General features: G+C 35.5%; 2 protein-coding genes across 2 annotated transcripts in view; both read left to right on the top strand.

Moving 5' to 3' along the window:
- Positions 1 to 4,307: 4,307 nt before the first annotated feature.
- LOC105619491 (exostosin-1) lies at positions 4,308 to 6,920 on the top strand. The gene is made up of 7 exons (XM_012201007.1): positions 4,308 to 5,191; positions 5,273 to 5,474; positions 5,558 to 5,677; positions 5,755 to 5,985; positions 6,075 to 6,341; positions 6,425 to 6,675; positions 6,740 to 6,920. The coding sequence occupies exons 1-7, from the start codon at positions 4,308 to 4,310 to the stop codon at positions 6,918 to 6,920; spliced, it is 2,136 nt and encodes a 711-aa protein (XP_012056397.1).
- Positions 6,921 to 10,140: 3,220 nt separating this feature from the next.
- LOC105619490 overlaps positions 10,141 to 19,300 on the top strand; it is a 58,109-nt gene continuing 48,949 nt past the window's right edge. The window contains exon 1 of the mRNA XM_012201006.1: positions 10,141 to 10,192. Within this exon, the coding sequence (XP_012056396.1) occupies positions 10,141 to 10,192 (52 nt within the window). The remainder of the gene's footprint in view (positions 10,193 to 19,300) is intronic.

Below are 19,300 nucleotides of genomic sequence, written 5' to 3'. Positions count from 1 at the left end.
AATGAGTTTGAATAGAGGAACATTTAAACTCACGAATCGATATCGGATCGTCGCGTCCGCGTCAGTCTGTTGCCGGAAGTATTTTTACTTTAATTTTTTTTTAACTTTTATTCTCATGCTGTGTGGAGTGTGAAGTTATTTATTTCTTTCGACCTTTTAACCCTTCGGTATCACATACTACGTGTTACATATAATATACTGCATATAATATACTGCATATTGTTTAAAAATATAAAAATGAATATATTATAACAACTTATTTTTAACAAACGAGATATTAAGGAATATAAAGATAATGAGTGAATATAATATTAATTGGTGGTTTTCAGCAAGAAACACATAACAGTGCAACATAGCGATCATTCATTTTTCATTAATATTCATTAATATAGCAAACGCTAAGATATAATAATTTATTATTATTATGACTATTCTACAATAAGCCATTAGTAATAAATCGGAAGCTAAAAAAATTGGCCAATCACAGTTAAATGTAAAAAAAAATAATTTTCTATGATTGATCATTTTCTAGCTTCTGATTTCTTTATTGGCTTATTGTAGAATGTGTGTTACACTATCGTGCCGTCATCTGTGCCTTTTTTGCTAAAAAGCACCCTTTATTAACCTTAAAATACTATCGATACGATAAATTTTATGTACAAGTGAGCGAGCTTATTGAGCGTTAAGTTATGCCTTCAGTGATCATTAGGAGAGCTAATATCTACTAAAAGGTAGAATAAACGGAGACATGATTTTAAAAATTCTCTCCGTTATATACACACAAATACACACGTCGGTTTGGACTGCCAAGTGGTCAATATTATATCAATGATAAGTGAGTTCAATTTTTTAAAAATAGTTTTGTGTTATAACTTTGTGTTATATATATTTTATTTGAATGTAAGAGGAAACACACATACATATAATTGAACTATATATATTCCGTATTATTTCAACATTGAATTTAATAAATAATGTGCTTATTTTTTCTTTCCTTTCCTTAATAATAAAATGTAATAATCTTTATGTCTACAAAAATCTAGATTATAAATATTTTGTCACTAAAAGTATGAAATGTTGTAAAAAAATCTTGATATCTTATGTTAATTAAGAGCATCCTTTTTTTTGTACATAAAAAATTATTGATAGTAATATCACTCAATAGAGATAACATTCTAGAGTTAATAAAGAAATTATAACGTATAAAATAAAAGAAATAGGACTTATTATATCCATAGTGACATCGAAGGGTGCTAATCTCTAATTTATCTTGTTCGATTCATTGATTCCCGCGCTGCTCTTTCGTGACGTTTAAATAATTTTCACGAGAGTATTACTCGTGAGTGAAGGAATGACGGACACCGTATAAGGGATGAGCCACCGATTCGATCGATTTCATGAGCTGATCGTCTTCACGAGTAAGTAGTCAATTAGAACTCTCGCGAGCCAATCGCGCGTCGGCATGCATCCGAAATCGTTCGAACTTGTTCGCGATTCGCTCCGACGCGCTAACGAGAAATGGTTATTAAATTGCAAATCGTCCACATCCGCTTCTACGAACAACGGGCCGCCTTATGCGTCACTGCGACACCACCATAGTGCATATAGAGTTTAGCGCAGATATTGACAAGAATAATCGTTCCTCTACATAGAAAGGACGATTTTGCTCGAGCTATTTTGCTACTTACCTAGATATTTTATACAGATTTGAAAATCATTTGGTTTGAATTAAAATAATTATGTAGGTCGCCCAAACTGGTTGCTGGAATGTCAAAAGTTTGCAACGTTACGTGCTTGAGATTCCTGCATTATTTTGTTTTAACAAAATTAGTTTCAGATCTATAAATTTTTAGATACCAAAATCGTTCTTTCCATGTATGCATAAAAGTTATAATTATCAATACCAATAATAATTAATTTACGCCAAGAATTGATCGACATTAAATGTGTATATATGTATAACATCTCCTCTCAGTTGGTTTGTCCTCTTGTTTTAGCTGACGTCTTACATTTGATTGTGAATTCATTGTTGACTCGATTCGAAAGCTCTTTGTATGACTCGATGGAGTATTACATTCTTCCTAGTTCCAAGAAACGTGCTTTGCACTCCCACGGAAATTCTCTCTCGCTACAAACTGTATATTACATTCTGCAAGTTTATAAAGTTCAAAGTTGGTCAGAAATTGGGAGTCGATCGATAAAGATATACTGACTATTCCAGTTTGGAACATCGATTTACATTTGTTTGATTATTAATAAGGTGTTATATCTAACTTCGAATAATATTACTAATAATCGATGATACGTTCCAACAATGATTCTAATATAGATTCTATAAATTAGTAATTAAATATCTATAAATCTATAAATTAGTAATTAAATATCTAAATTAGTATCCTTAGAAAAAAGTGTTTCATTATAATGATAACTATTCAAAAACTAATGATATTTCATCAATAATTGATGGATATCATCAGTTATTAAATAGTTAAATAAAATATTGAAACACTTTTTCTTTAAATATCTATAAATCTAAAAATTAGTAATCAAAAGAGTAAAAAAATAGAATATTAATTTTTCTGTGACTCTCCTAATCTTTAAGTAAAATTTTATTGCTTTGCCTTACTATTTGCTTATTAAAGTTTCTTTCTAATATTTTTCAACGACTTACGAAAACTTATAGAATGATATTTCGAACATTATTGACAAGAATAAAATGCATACTCGACACATTGTGTAATATCTGCACATGCGTGCAAAGTTGCAAATTATGCAAAATGTAAAAGCTGCATACAAAAGCAGAGTTTTAAAAACATTCACAATTCTCTTTCTATGCTAGAAATTATTTCAAAATAAATAATACAGTTTTCGCGTATCTACATATTTATGTAAAATTTTAATAAAATAATTACACAATAAAATTTTTGACACACATGTAATATTGTGCATAAATGTAATCATTTTTGCGAACGCACACAAACACGTAAACATTATGTATTATATAAATGATTATATAATGAACTTTACATAAATCATTATGTAAAACAAACACATAAATATGAAAATTCTGTCATTAAGTTTTTATTATTACATATACATATACACATTCGTTCGTTAATTAGCAAAGTAATTTTCTGCGCCGCGACGCGATGCATCGTGAGATTCGCCGCTGTTTATGAGTTGCCGCCGCTCTTGCGAGTCGCGAACTCGCGAGCGTGACGTGAAGTAAGTTACAGGACGGTAGGCGGTGTGCCAGTCTACTACTAATCGTCCGCGACGTCACGGCACTGTTCGCATTTGCTTTTTTAGAGCAATTATTTCAATGCGCCGCGGCGTGCAATGATTTTGCACTCGTGGGCGCTCGGCGATCGATGCCACGCGTGTCCGTCCGGCATCGGCCCGAAATGCGAGTGGGCGTAAAGTCGCCGCCGGGCTTGACGGAATTGCTGTGCGCCGTAGATAACCTAGAAGAATGATGGTGATGCCGTCGCGTCGGCGATACGTGACCGTGTCGTAAGACGGGTATCGCGTAGGATATCATTATGAGTTGCGCGTGCCATTTAATCTGATCTGATCACGACGTGGAATTACGGTGAGATCGCCGATCGCGTGGGATTTGGTTCGCGCGGCTTATAGGTTATCTCAAGTCGACTGGAGAATCGACCGAATCGTCGTCACAGATTCGTAGTACCTATTTGCACGATCTGTCATTGCGTTGTGTGCACCATCGATAAAATTTTGTCGACGAATTTATATATCGTCCCGATCCATCATGCATCTTGTGAGGATCGAGCAGCTCTTTCTATCAATAGCTACCTTCTGTCTTAGTTTCGAACAGGTGATAACTTTTCTTCGCGAGAGTTCACTTTTCATCTAAATTTCTGAATTTTTTTCTGTTTAATTTTATTGGAATGGAGAAAATTGTAATATCACAGATATGCGTTTATCGAGATGATGTGTCACTATGATAACAAGTGTTCTCTTAGTAACATATGTAATTCCTTTTTAAATTTTTGTTAAGTTTATTATTTAAATATTCCTTAAATTTAGTAGTAAAATATTTTTCCTGACTTTTGTTGTAAATATATTTTTGCCATTTTTAATGAAAAATTATTTATAATTGACACGTAGAATCTTTGTTTTGTTACAGCAATATGAAAGAACCGGTATGATTATATCCTGGAGAAATTTCTGAGATAATATAGTAACTGTTACAATGTGTTTGTGACTGAATATAGACCTTTTACATTGGAGTAAATAATGCTTAGAACTATCATATATCTTTGTATAACCTGACTGTATTGAAAATGCAAGCCAAGAAACGCTATCTATTATTATTTGTAACATGTGCGTTTCTTGGTTATTGCTATTTCGGTGGATATCGTTTAAAAAGCGAAAAATGGACAGGCAGATCTCAGTTGCCTTATGAGCGATTGCCTTCATATTTAAGTCTAAATGAAGAGTTCTATGACAAAGATTTAAAGACATCCAGCGGGGCTTTGGTCATGTCTCAGCGTACACGGTATTGCCGCATGGAAACTTGCTTCGACTTTACAAGATGTAAGCAAGGTTTCACCGTGTATGTTTACCCAGTCGAGGATGTGATAAGTCCACTATACCAAAAAATATTAAATGTTATCACGGAGTCGAGATATTACACGTCGGACCCAGCACGGGCATGTATATTTGTCTTAGCCCTGGATACGTTAGATAGAGATCCCTTATCGACTGAATTTGTACACAATCTTCCCTTGAAATTATTACACCTGCCATATTGGAATAACGGAAGGAATCATCTGATATTTAACTTATATTCTGGTACATGGCCCGATTATGCTGAAGAATCGCTGGCTTTCGACGTGGGTTATGCCATGCTTGCTAAGGCCAGTATGTCCATTTTTAAACACAGACCTGACTTTGATGTGTCAATACCTCTGTTTGGTAAACAACATTCGGAACGTGGTGGAGAATCCGGCCAAGCGTTAGAAAATAATTTTCCTAATAATAAAAAGTATGTGGCAGCTTTTAAGGGAAAACGATATGTACATGGCATTGGATCCGAGACAAGAAACGCTCTCTATCATCTGCACAATGGTAAAGATTTGGTGTTTGTTACAACTTGCCGTCATGGGAAGACCTGGAGAGAATTCCAAGACGAACATTGTCAGCAGGATAATCAAGAATATGATACGTAAGTAGCAAAAATGTTGAAATTGTTTGAATTATATGGACATTATTCAAAATATAATTGCTAATATTTTTCATTTTGCAGATATGACTATGAAATTTTATTAATGAACGCTACGTTTTGTCTGGTTCCACGAGGACGACGATTAGGTAGCTTTCGGTTTCTAGAAGCCCTGAGATCGGGATGTATTCCAGTCATTTTAAGTAATGGTTGGGCTCTTCCCTTTCATGAACGTATTGATTGGAATCAGGCTGTAATATTTTCTGACGAGAGATTGTTACTCCAAGTAAGGAACATAAATGCATATTTTGAATTAATTTCACTGTTACTTTGTTTTAAAGTGATGATTAAATTTTATGAATTTTACAGATTCCAGATATATTACGATCCGTGTCCAATGTACAAATCCTTAAACTGCGGCAACAAACACAATTTTTATGGGAGAGATATTTTTCCTCTATTGAAAAAATTGTATTTACCGTGTTCGAGGTAATTGCTTCTTACTTATACTATGAGCTATCAGAACCTTATTTTCAGTTTTTCGTTAATTGTAATTATCAATTTAGAATATTCGCGAGCGTTTACCATGGGAAGGTGCGCGGGAGAGAATCGTTTGGAATACTAGTCCTGGAGCATTGGCGATTTTGCCACAATTCACTGATAGCCAGCAAGAACTTCCCTTTTCGAACAGTAATCCTGGTAACACTTTCACTGCCATAATCTATTCGCAATTGGGATCCACCGCCGTACTTTATCGTTTACTTAGGAGTCTCGCGAAAAGCAAGTACCTAGATAAGGTAAGCTCATTTATTGCTAATTTCTTATTATTTCTGTTTGTTATGCATTTTGCGATATATCTTTGTGCTAACAAATTATTTTGTTTAAGATAATACTTATGTGGAACTCGGACATTCCGGTGCCAAGAAAACCACGTTGGCAAGGTATCAGAGCGTCAATTCACGTTGTCGCGGTTGACGGCATATCTCAACGTTTTTATCCTCATCCGTTAATCAAAACTAGTGCCATATTGTCACTCGACGAGGATGCCACTCTAAATACCGATGAAATTGACTTCGCTTTTATGGTTTGGCGGTCATTTCCCGATCGAATAGTAGGGTATCCAGCGAGGTCTCACTATTGGGATGATTCAAAGGTAGGTATTATGCAGTCTGCGTTAAGTAATTTCCGTCCAGTCTGTAACTGTTTCATAATCGAGCTAATCTGGGTTTTATGTAGCGTTCCTGGGGTTATACCAGTAAGTGGACAAACGACTACAGTATCATTCTCACCGGTGCCGCTTTTTACCATCGCTATTATAATACTCTATATACCGAGTTATTAAGCTCGACTCTCCATAAAACCGTGGAGCAGTCGCAGAATTGCGAGGATATACTCATGAATTTTCTGGTGAGTCACGTAACTCGAAGGCCGCCTATCAAAGTGACGCAGCGCAAATTGTACAAAGATACCACGGTAGCTGGAATTAGGTAGGTATCGTTGAGACCATATATACGATATCATTATCGATTTCTGACTCACGTGGGATTTCAGATCGCCGTGGAACGACCCGGATCATTTCATACAGCGACAAACATGCATGAACACATTTGTCGCTGTCTTCGGGTATATGCCATTGTTGCGATCTAACATGCGATTGGACCCCGTTCTGTTCAAAGATTCCGTGAGCAATTTGCGCAAGAAGTATAGGCAAATTGAACTAGTTAGTAATTAGAATTGTACACACTGCTCGATTACGCATGATTATTTAATTTTTTAAGCGCGCCAAATAACGCAAAATCTTTGCGTACGATACTAGGTCTATTTTTTTAGCGCACTTACGATAAAAGTTGAGTCAAAAAAGTTATGTATGTAGATAATTTTAGAAAATGAAAAAGGAAAGAGCGAAATAATATGAACAAGTGCAATAAATACAGCTAAAAAAACAGATCTACCATCTTTGCCGTGCGAATGTGCATATACAATTGTACGGGACATGTTTGCCCGTTTGCGTGCTATGCCATATTAGGCTATCGGTATTGTCGGGCAGCAAATCAAAGTCCGTTATCCAGGAGACGTACGGTGATATCCCTGCGATTTATTTGCTAGTAATTTTGTACAAATTGTAGAATCGTAACGACGCCGTTTCAATTTGACGATGTCTTGCGCAGCTATTATTAACTGCGGGCATTTAATTGATGTACATACAAATTATTTCGTAATTATTAATAAAAGAAAAAGTTGTTTAAGAAATACTTGAATTTTTCATATATTACATTGAAATCGTTTGAACGGTTTGATGTAAAAAGAGATAGAAAAATCAAATTTTTCTTACGCGCGTGTTTTTTCATACGTAATTTATCTTGCAGCTAAAAAGGAAAACAGAAGCAAAAAAGGTATCATATTTGTATGTATAACAATATTTTTAATCATAGAGATTTGCGAATGTTTTTCTATTTGAATAAATGTATTTCATGTAATTCTTCTTAGATTCGGGATACGTAAGAAATCTGTAAAATTTTAAGGTGGACTTCGTCAAGTGCTTTGATAGTAAGGACGTGAAAGTCGATGTTTATATTGAGGCGAAGTGCAAGCAAGATCTGTTTATATTTAAAATGATTGTAAAGATGTTAGAGTTTAATGCGATTATCAATTTTTCTTGCTATCAAATAATTTTAATTTAATACGATATAATTTTAAGCGTCGCCTTACTAACCTTTTCCCTTTTTACTCTTTTTATCTCTTTTTAAAATATATATATCACATATTTAAAGTTGATAAAATTTTATATCCGAAGAGATTCTGTCAATTTATCTAATCATGCACAATTATTTATGTGCATACTATTGCGTACGCTGCATTTTAATGAGTAATCACGTTCTACTGATCGCATTGGTTCACGAGTGCATTTAATGAATCTGACCAGCATGTCTATTCAGTTCAACATATTTATTCGAATACTGCCGAGTTCTCAGGAACATGCTTGAAAAACAAGAAAAAAAAAGAAATTTTCTTTATCAAGGCGTCGCAACAATATCTAGTCGTTTACACCGATATATTGTTACATAATGAGAAATATAATTTGTAATCCCCTCGGTTAAAAGGATTGTATAATAATGTGGCATCTGCATGTGTCTTGAAGACGGAAAGTTATTTATATATGTGGTACGTTTTTTTTTCTATTGTGCGTTCCGTAATCATTTTAGAGAAATATTGAAAAGCTCCATAATTTTTATGCACCCTATATTTCTGCAACTTGAGGAAGTATGCTTATGCGTTAGAATCAAAAGCGACTGCGAGTTAATTGAAATTTTTATTGTTACCCAGAATTTTGTGTTGTCATTAATTCCAATGATTGATCTACTTTACGATTTTCCTTGAGTTGCATTAATTGATAAATGTAAATTAGTATCTGGGTGTATATAGAAACTGGTAGGATAATCTCTATTCTTTAATTGCTCGGCGAACAATCCTAATCAAATATGTTCCAATCGTTACCGGTCACTGAAGGCAAGCGTAATTCTTCGTACAAAGAAAAAAGTCCTATGCAGTGACCATAGATATTTTGATTCTATCCGATACGAAGTGATGGTTCCGATCTGTTAAACATTTTCCATATAATCGTATTGCGGAAAAAAAATAATGTAAGGTAATAAGATATAGTATTAGTCATTTTATATGGGGGAAAAAAATAAACTGTTTTGTACAAAAAGAAAGCTATTTGAAGATAACATAATTATTTTTATTGATTATTCAGTAGTAGATCCCGTGATGTGATTATAGATCTTACTAATTTTGGGAGGACGTTGATTCATCCTCTAAAATATAAAAAACATAGTATATATTTAAAGAAATAATATTAATCATTTTCATTTATACCGTAATGAACGATTATAACTCCGTATAATAATTATCTGATTGTAACTTATAATTGTTATCTGTATCATACAACATAACAGGAAAAACATAAGCATGGTCTAAATCTTAAGCAGTAAACGAATCATTTTTAAAACTCGCGGCCAATCAGAACCGCGAGTTTTAAAATAGTTGCCTCGACTGTAATTGGCCAATTCGCTTACTGCTACGTTCAGTCACTTCACTGCTTACGTTTTTCCGCGCTGTCATTCTTCGAGCTTTCATTATCGGTAATCCATAATTTCTTTCTGCAACGAGCAAGGATTCTATCTTCTTTCTAAAAAGAAGCTATTCTAACTGGTCTCATCACATAGATTGAAATGCATCGCCTCATCATCGCGCAGCCCCTTTGCTACATGAAACTGAGAACGGATTCGGGGTTAAAATGCAGTGCGACGTTGAAAGAAAAGCTCGAGCGACGCAGATTTTGACCGTCGAAGACGACCAGTGTCCACCATCTGGTCCCCACTCCATCCCTGGTGATCGCAAACGTTTATCGCACTGATGAGGTGGTGGGCAACGCGCGCGGTGGTGGGTATAGCACCAAGGCTCCCTTCTTTGTTGCTTGCTCTGCTAGAAAGGTGACTATGCCATGAAGACGGGCGGCATCGTGCACGCCTCGCGTATATACTCGCAGTCACCTTTCTCTCCTCGTGACCGTAGCATATGTTCTGCGACGTCCATGGCGCATTCGCGGTTCTGAACAACGGCGCTGCATTGCTGCTGCGGCTCTTGTAGGCTCGCTTGTCGGAAGGAAAAGGAAGAGGAAGAGAAAAAAAACGGAGATTCGGAGTGACGATCGACCCGCGCGAGGTCAGTCCGCGGGTAACCGAGTCCGGTGGATCCGGAGACACCGAGGACTCGAACGAATTTTGAAATCCCCGCGCTGGTTTCGCCTCCCTTCGGTACGGTCGGGGTGTGTGAAAGTCCGCGTGAAGAGGAGAAGAGGATAATAGCCGCAATCGCCCCTTCGTCTTCGACCGATACCACCGATATCACATCGTGATTCCTACGTCAGCGACCAACGACCACGAGGGAAGATGATAATCGTGAGCAGCGTGCTGCTGATCCTGGCGGTCGTGTCGAGAGTGGGTGAGTTTACCTGACTCATTAATCGTTGCGCATCTCCTCCTCCTCTTTACTGAGGATGTACATTTAAAAACCACACATGATTTGGTCAAGCTAACTAATTTTATACGTCCGAAGTTATTGAATATCGCACTCTGTCTCTCTTTTGTGGATGGTCTTCGATATCAAAACACAAATGTCATTGCACTTTGCCTCTTATTATATAATTTTTAATATTCAAAATTTAACAAGTTCATAATTAATGAATTGAGCATCGAATTAAAAATTTTACTCTTAGTGTCCAGTCGCGTTAAAATCATCCGTTGATATCCTTTGAAGCGAATTTTTTACAGAAATCTTTTATAAGAATTTTATTCTTACCAAGATTAAAAATGTTAATACAATATTTCAATCTGTCATTTCGCTCGACGATAAATTCTAAAAAATTCGGTGTGAATTTAATAATGCACTGAAAAAAAAATTAAATATATATTTGAATATTTCTAAGTAAATGTTAAACATATATTTATTTGATATAAAAACTCAATTAATTTAACTATCATTTTTTATTGAGTAAATATTCTAAGATTATGCTTTATACTATTTAAAGAAATATGTATCAAAATTTAGTATTTTTTTTTTCAGTATGCGTTATATAATTCTCACAGTTGTTAATATTAATGCCAAAACATGATGTGAGTTTTACATAAATATACTTCCGGTATAAAAACCAGAGATCATAAATCCCTATCACGTCGATGTAGTATTACAGCAATACAGTGAGAATTATGTAGACGCCACATAGTGTTAAAACCACACCGATATTTTTTAGAGTACAGGTAATCGTAACGAATAAGGAATATTGCAGATCAACCGGACGGAGAATTGATTGCGCGGTCTCGCGCGACAGGACAATTTATTGAGACAAAGTTTTTTCATTCGAGAGGGTCTGCGGCGCGGGAAAAGCTATCGCGGTAGAACTCGCTGCTAACTCGAGCTGGAATCGCATGCTTGCTCGCTCGCTCGCTCGCTCGCTCGTATTAGCTGCGAAAATGTCAGTTTACGTAATGTCCGCGCCGTTGAATAACTGGCACACGCGGAAATCAAGCTATCGCGTCCGCCGATCCCCCGGGGTGCGCCCGAGGGTAGCGTTATATTCTCCAAGAGCTCGTTTCCCATCGCGCCTGATCCTTTGATTGACAGGAATGTCCCGCATGGACGACCGAATGCTGCGCACCGAAACGCACGAATACACTTTTCTTTCAAACCCGCGCTGTTACGGCGCCATGTCTTTCGAGCCGAGTTAATTACTCCAGGAGACTGATAATGTCGTATAAATAGTGTTATTTCGAGTAAATCTATATATATATGTAAGATGGAGGTATTAGTGTAAAATTAATGAATATTAATTTCAGTGGGATGTTACTTAATTATTACTTTCGATTTGAATACATCAACTATAATTACACGGAACAGTTTTGCTGAAGTATCTAAAAATTTAGTTAGAAATAGATTTGAAAATCGTTTTATTAAACTATGTAGAAATAATTATGTAGAACTGGTTGAATATCACATTTTTTTTGCAGCATTGTTTATTTATGTTTGAATTCCTTATGTAATTATTTTGATGGCTCAACTGAATTATTTGTATCTAACTAAATTCTTAGATATTTTAGCAAAATTAGTCTTTCCGTATACGCAAGACTGACTTCTGTAATTTGAATATCTGTGCCTTTTTTTAAAATTTAAAACATAATTTCTTTAAAATAAATATTTCTTTCTATAAATTTGTGCTTAGGATAAATTTTACAAATAAATCTCTGTATGTAGAGACAAAGTAATATCAAATGGAATGTTAGTTAATTAAAGTTTTATTAATGCATCTTCATACTTTACTGTCACTCGTCGTAAGTCACTCGAGTCCAAGAAAAGTGGTAAGAGCAAACGATTCATTATAATTATCTCGTTTATGAGATTTACGATATCTGAATGAAAAATCTTGAGTGTGTGGAACGAGTGCGTGCATGTGTGTGCCGCTTTGTTTGTGTTTGCGAGTAATTAAACGTGCCTACATAATACATAATTATCCGCGAGAGGTTTCTTCCCTGAAGAAACGTTCCCGCGACACAGAGACGGTTTAACATTCCCAAATGCAGAAATCTCCCGCGGGCGGTACTGCACGTTCGTCTCTTACTTTCGGGGAGGGAGGAGAAGCCTTTTGCAATCCGGTAGCACGGTAGGTCGGTTTCGCATGCGAAAAGACCGATTTGCGAAACTTCGCCGGAGCAGTGGCCGAGCTTGGATAGAATCGAGCGCTCCGGTGAATATTTCATTGAAAAGCCTTGCGAAACGGCGAGTCTCTCGGGAAATTTGTGGTATATTCGGGGAAAATTTTGTCATCAGAAGATCTTGTTTGGAAAGCCCCGACTTATTTATTAAAACGAAAAAAAAAAATAATATATAAGTCGAAAATATCGAAGTAGAGAAATTAATCGCTGCTAGTTGGCTGATTGCAGCACAAAGCAGACGAAACTTTGTTGAAAATTAATAATTGCGCAATTGTTAAATAATGATGCGTGTCAGTTCGATGGATAAGATTTACAACTTTGATTGCTTAACGGTTATTTTTTTATGTACATATAAGTATAAACTTTATTATTAAATGAGCGGCTACCAATTGACTAAACAATTAGGAGGTTTTCAAGTGGTAAAACGATTGCCTGAAGCAACCGATTAGTACTCCTGCTAGTAAATCCGCTTATGCCTGTCGATTTAGTTTACGTAATAACATTACAAGTGGCAACTACTGAGAGTATCGTCGGAGACTCCAATCGCATCTTCGCTTGTGCATTCTCATCAAAGAATCGCGCCGTTCCATCTTACCGATGAGTGTAGTTGTGCCAAACGGAGCTTCTCGCAGGTTTCTCGCGGAACAGAATCAGCCTGCACGATTTTGCGAAATCCGAAAGTGACCATAACGCTGTCGTGATCCACGTCAGTCTCGGTCGCGTATCTGGCCGGATCAGATATGAAATAGAATTCATCATTCGGCGAAGCGGGCGCGACGTGGATCCGAACAAAGGAGAATGCTTTAATCGAACGGTATTGTTGCTATATTTCGGTAACCACGACGACCTGGCTCGGCGTGGAAATGGTCCCTTTGCGAAATCCACCCGGAGGTGCTCGATTGCACTGTGTACACCGCAGGCGGGTAGGCGGACGATGGCGTTCGGCAACGGGAAGGAGATGCAATCAGAAATCTGTTCCCATCGGTTAACGAGACGGCTGTCGGAGACAAGGGGGAGACGTGTATCCGCCGTCGCAAGAGAGATCGCGACGCGTTAAGATGAAAGATAATAAGAAAGAAATACTGATCTCTTCGCAAGAGGAGTCTCGCGGATACATGCAATCGACCGTCGCGCGTTAGGTTGTTGTTCGCGTTCCGTTCTTCCGTAATACGTTTGCGTCCACAAACGTTAATCGAAGATTGCAAACGCGTCAATTTTCCTAGGTGTCTCAAGGCTCTCAAGCCCGTTGTATTACGAGATTGATGATTACGCTGACAGACGGTGACCTTTTTCTCTCGCGTGAATAGGATATTATGGAATTATTATTATTGAACTATTATTATGGAATTATTACTATTATTAAGTATTATGGAATTATTTGAAATCGATTTTGATTGGAATTGTTTAGCTGTTTCCTAGATTTCTATTATGTTTCCTTTAAGTTACATGTAAAGAACATTTTATTAAAAAATGTAGCTATTATAGATACAGATCTATATAATAATTTTGTTTGGTTCGTTTTGTTTTGTCTCACCAAAATATATAGGATGCTCAAACTGATTGTTAGAGCGTTAAAATTTTTTTATCAAAGCATTGCTTATCATGTTTGAGGTTCATACGTAATTATTTGATAGTCCGATAAAATTATTTTCAGATGTTATGTATGTTCCTGTAGCTAAATTTTTATAATAATAATAAACAATTGATTAAGACCATATATGTGAATACAACAAATAACAGTTTAAAACCGAAGCTGGATCTTAGATGCTTAAATAATTTTCATGTGAATTTATATATCACATATGTAATCATTTTGAACTGCGCGCCGAATTGATTTTTCGGACTTATAAATACAATTAATCTATTGTAGTATAACTATTTTAGTACATTAATATCTTTCTAATAGGATGCCTGACTGAGCATCAAATTAAGTAATGTCACGATTAAATTGACAAACAAACAATTTAATCGTGACATTACTTAATTTGATGCTCAATCAGGCATCCTATTAGAAAGATGAAGTTAATGTGCTAAAAACTGTAAATAAATTTATTGCGAAAAATATTACCTCGGCTGGTAGTTGAACCCGAATTTCTAGCATTCCACAAGAGCATTCTACAAGATAAATTTTTAGATATTTCAACAAAACCATTCTTTCCGTATATTCTCTAAATTCTGTGGAGTAGAATTTTATTTTAAAGAGTGAACATTGAGCCAAGAAGAGTAATTCAGTTTTCAATTTTTAAAAGTGAAATTTTACTCTTTAGAGATTCACTCTAAAAATTTTAGAGAATAGAGAAAACGAAATAATTTCGATCAAAAATCATTTCAGAACAGTTGTATCATACATGTTCTCTTCTGATTCACGAGCTGCATCGATATGCGTAAAAGAGCACAACTAAGCAGAATCTTAAACAGTACTATCTTAAGCCACAATGAAATCAATAATTGAGATTCTTTTGTGCGTTACTCGATTTTTTCAGAAAAAAGATATCTCACTTGTGGAAATAGCATCTGACTAGCATCTGCTAACGGAACAAGTATTCAAATTAAATAGCGGAGGTCACTTACTTCTCAATAGTAAATTATCGATTAATGAAAATACTAACTGAATTCACGTAACCATATCCTTAAACAGTGATGTCGCGACCCACAAATATGTACGAATTGCACAATTATCGCACAGTGACATCATCTCATTTACATTATCAGTTATATTAGAATATTTGACGAAGGTCAGTAGCTTTTTGATCGAAACTTATCCAAGGTACTTCTATGTTATTTCATCTTGGCCGCACTTGTATTTATTTTGAAAGTATGATTTTTGCGGTTAATACTTGGATTGATTGAAAAATATTCTTAATCCTCTTTTCTCTTTTCTAATCAAATCGATAGTGACTTATAATAAAAATCACGCATTTTTTTTATTCGTTAATAAAATTCCGAGAAATGTAATTTAATACACGTTTTACATATATAATATGTAAAAACATTCCATGAATGTTTAAAAATAAGATATTTTTTGTTCTTTAGTATTTATATTTTTTGTGTTTCTATATTTAAATACAATTATTTAAAACAAAAGTTTATCTTAAAGTAGTGTAGGATGAATGGCGTATTGCGATAAGATTATACAACGATCCTGCAATAATCTTTTGTCAACCACTTCGATAGTCTGAAATATACGATGCAATCTCTCTCGCATGGCGTTACATATATCCATTAGAGGGATATACACGTACATATACGTAAGAGAGGCGGACTCGGTTTGGCGTGTAGGCGGGCCATTTTGCGATACCGTCAGCTCGCATCAGCGAAGTAATTTAGCAGCCGGAATGCAGTTTACGCCCCATGATTTACACATCGCCGGGATATCTCAGCGTCAAGGGCTCTGCGAATTGCAGTTGCTGTCGAAGTGCTCGCGTTATCCTTTCTAAAAGTCATGAGTTATAGCTCGCGAAGCAACGCGAGAGCACGTCGTATCCTCGAACTTTAGTCGATTCTTCTGTTCAAAGATTATAAAACGTAATATTTCGAATTATGTTATTCTCATAATGCTGCTTTCTTAAATTAAATTGCACTGCCATTTTATTAGCTTTCGATCAACGATCGATTCTGATCGGAATTATCAACGTTCTCCAAATTTCGATAATCTCGCATCGACTTCGCTATTCGAGAAGATTATATTGGCAAATAAAATCGATATAATTTATGTAATGCATCGACCGTTCTGTAGACGTATCCATCGCAAACACACGGACGTAAATCACCGCTATTCGAACCAGTTAAATTTACATCCTTTAACGTTACCCAGGCGGGACGTCAGTGTCCTCGGGAGGGAACTACGATCGTGCAGGGCAATAAAATCGATATTTCTCCTGTGGACTCATAATCCCACGTTGGATATATATACACACACATTGTACACATAACTGCGTACTCGAAAAGCACCTCCCTCCAGCTATTATCCTTTCTCCAGGATCCCAAGAGCACCCGCGCCGCTACGCAATTATCGGGAGAATTTACCGGCGGCATACGTACCTCTCTTACATTACGGACAACCCCTCGGTCGTTTTGCACGTCGACACGTAAAAACCGCCACATTCCCAACTGTGTTCATGTTGAAGTGGAAATATTCCGCGGCTCGAAATGAGAAGGAAGGATAAGCGGCTTATATTTATATCTTCTCCATCGTAGGTTTTCCAAATGCGCACTTGCGGTTGAAAGGGACAGATCTATGGGTATTGGTCGATGAAAAAAAATGTTTGACTTGACTACAATTATTGGGAGACTCTCTTTTTCTTGAATAAACAAATCGAATCACAATATTGAATTCGAGACCATCTTAGGATGGCTTTAATATATAATTTTAATCAAAAGGTTCAAGTTCTGAGAAAAAAAATTAATCATTTGACTAAATTAATTTAGTTTTTCTGTATTTCTTTCGTTGGATAATGTGTGTATTTAAATCAATATACGTATGTTTGACTGAAATACTTACATTCTTTATCGAAAGAAGTAAAGACGAACTAATTTAATTTAATTTAATTTTTTTTTAGTGTAACGAAGCATGACAAATGTTTATGTTAATGACCAGTTAATTTCGTACATAATAAAAATGATTAAAAATTATTATTAGCAACGGATAATACAAAATAGATTTGAACGAGCGAGAGAAAGAAAGCGAGAGAGAGAGATCTGCCTCTGATGTCTCCATGGGACACATTCGCATTCCTCGTTTTACGAATTCGTTCTCACAGTTTTACTCCGTTGGAAATGTACCCCATTCCATTATCCTGTGCTCAGGATTCCATCAGTACCCACGCAAGCGGCCGCGCCGCACCGCAATTACTGAGAAAATTTACCGCGAGCGCGAATGTGTATCTCAAGTTCCTGCGATCGCATAAGCGTCTAGCCCGAGGAATACGACGTTGGACACGGCTTATCGAACACGAGCGTAATATTCGTAAGACACGAGATTTCCCTTTCGTTGGTATCTATTGCTGGACACACCCTCGCTTGCGCAGGCAACGAAATAGCTTCAATGAATTTCACGAAGGATATCTCTTAACTTAAGAGCATTAAATTAAAATAAAAATAGTTTTGTGGCTCGATGAATAAATCAAACATAAGTAAATTGCCTATATAAATCTCCGCGGTTATTAGTGCGTAAATAATATTTAAACAGCGATGAAATATAATTCGTAAACAATTGAAAGTATTGGATTGGTAAGGAAGTATAATAATTGTGTTTTTTTTAGCTCAAAATTGTATATACAATATCTTCGTCAACAATGAATGAAATTTAAATTTAAAAAATTTTAAAGCTTGAAATCTCTACTTTTAAAAGCTTACCACATTTTTTAAGTTTATATGAGTTTGGTAATTTTTATATATCAAAAATTACGAGCTGAAAAAGATGGAAAATTTTCTTCTCACTTTATGGATTTATAATATGTCCAGAACAAATTTGAGAAAATTTTCGACTACCTATCGTGACAGTTTGATACTTTCCCTACAAAATTATTTTTTAAAAATATTCCTACGATTTTTAGTTACTGAGTTATCGCGGATTAAATAAAAGGATCATTTTGATTTTAATTGCTCATAACTCGGTTAAAAATTGTCGTATCGCAATTTAAAAAAGAGATTTTTAAAGCTGAAACTTTACTCTACCAAGATATATTTATATTGGTTGGTAAGAAAGTAATTACGGTTTTTTATGCAATTTTTTTCTTGCTAACCCAATAAAATATATGGTTCCTAGGAGCTTCAATTCGTGTTCTCTTTATACAAAAATTAGTAATTTCTTTAATCGCTACAACTCTATTATCTATTTGTTCAATTGTGTTCTGCTCTATTAGGTAGTAATATGAGTATAAATTAGCAATCACAGAGATGAGCTGTAGCAAATCGATGACGCAACGATGCGATGATTGCGCAGAAATAGACTGCACTGCAGAATTAAGTTATAGATTCCTTTCTCTCTCTCTCTCTCTTTCTATTTCTTTCTCTCTCTTTCTCTTTTTCCAGTTGGTACTTTATGCTGAGAAAACGAGTATACATGATGAGGAAAAATAAAGATCTTCATGGCGGCGCGTTTCATCCAATCTTTATCCGTTTATGTCGCTGAAAGCATTCCTTGATTATTATTACCCTTCTCTGGGGGATTCCATCGGTAAACGCACGCGCGTATATGCGCGTTGCAATTACCAGGAGAATTTACCGTGGGGTGTGCATGTATATTATGCCACAGGCATCTCCTTTGTTATGTTCTCGGTCTATCCCGTAAATGCGGTGCGTAAAATCGAATGGTTAGACAGATAAAGAAATTATAATTCAATGATCTTTCTAGCTTAACTTTTTAGTTCTCTATTTTAGTCCTTATCTATCCTTAATGTTTCGTATAAATAAATTTTAAAGTAGTTTTGTACAAAATTCTACTTTATTTGAGCAAGTGTACCTATAAACTAAACCTATAAACTAACGAGTAAGTACCGTGGATAAAACTGATTGGACGATTGAAATTCTAAGTAATTATGTCGTTTATACAGCTAACCTTTCAAACTCTGATTTCGTTTTTCTATTTTTACTAAACTTAACCCTTCTGTCAATAAATAATTTTTCACTACCTGTTTCAAAATTTCAATTAAAAATATAAAAATGAAAACAAGGTAAAACTTATGTAAAATGTTATTCAAAGGGATTTTGAAGCATAATGAAATTCGCACAAAAACATAAAATGTTCTATTTAAAGTTCGATACAATAGTTCGATACAAAGTTCGATACTTGGGTTTTATATATATATATATATATATATATATATATATATATATATATATA

This window comes from Atta cephalotes (genome assembly GCF_000143395.1).
Source record: "Atta cephalotes unplaced genomic scaffold scaffold00022, whole genome shotgun sequence".
Classification (NCBI taxonomy): Eukaryota; Metazoa; Arthropoda; class Insecta; order Hymenoptera; family Formicidae; genus Atta; species Atta cephalotes.
This window is presented reverse-complemented; position numbering and strand designations above follow the sequence as displayed.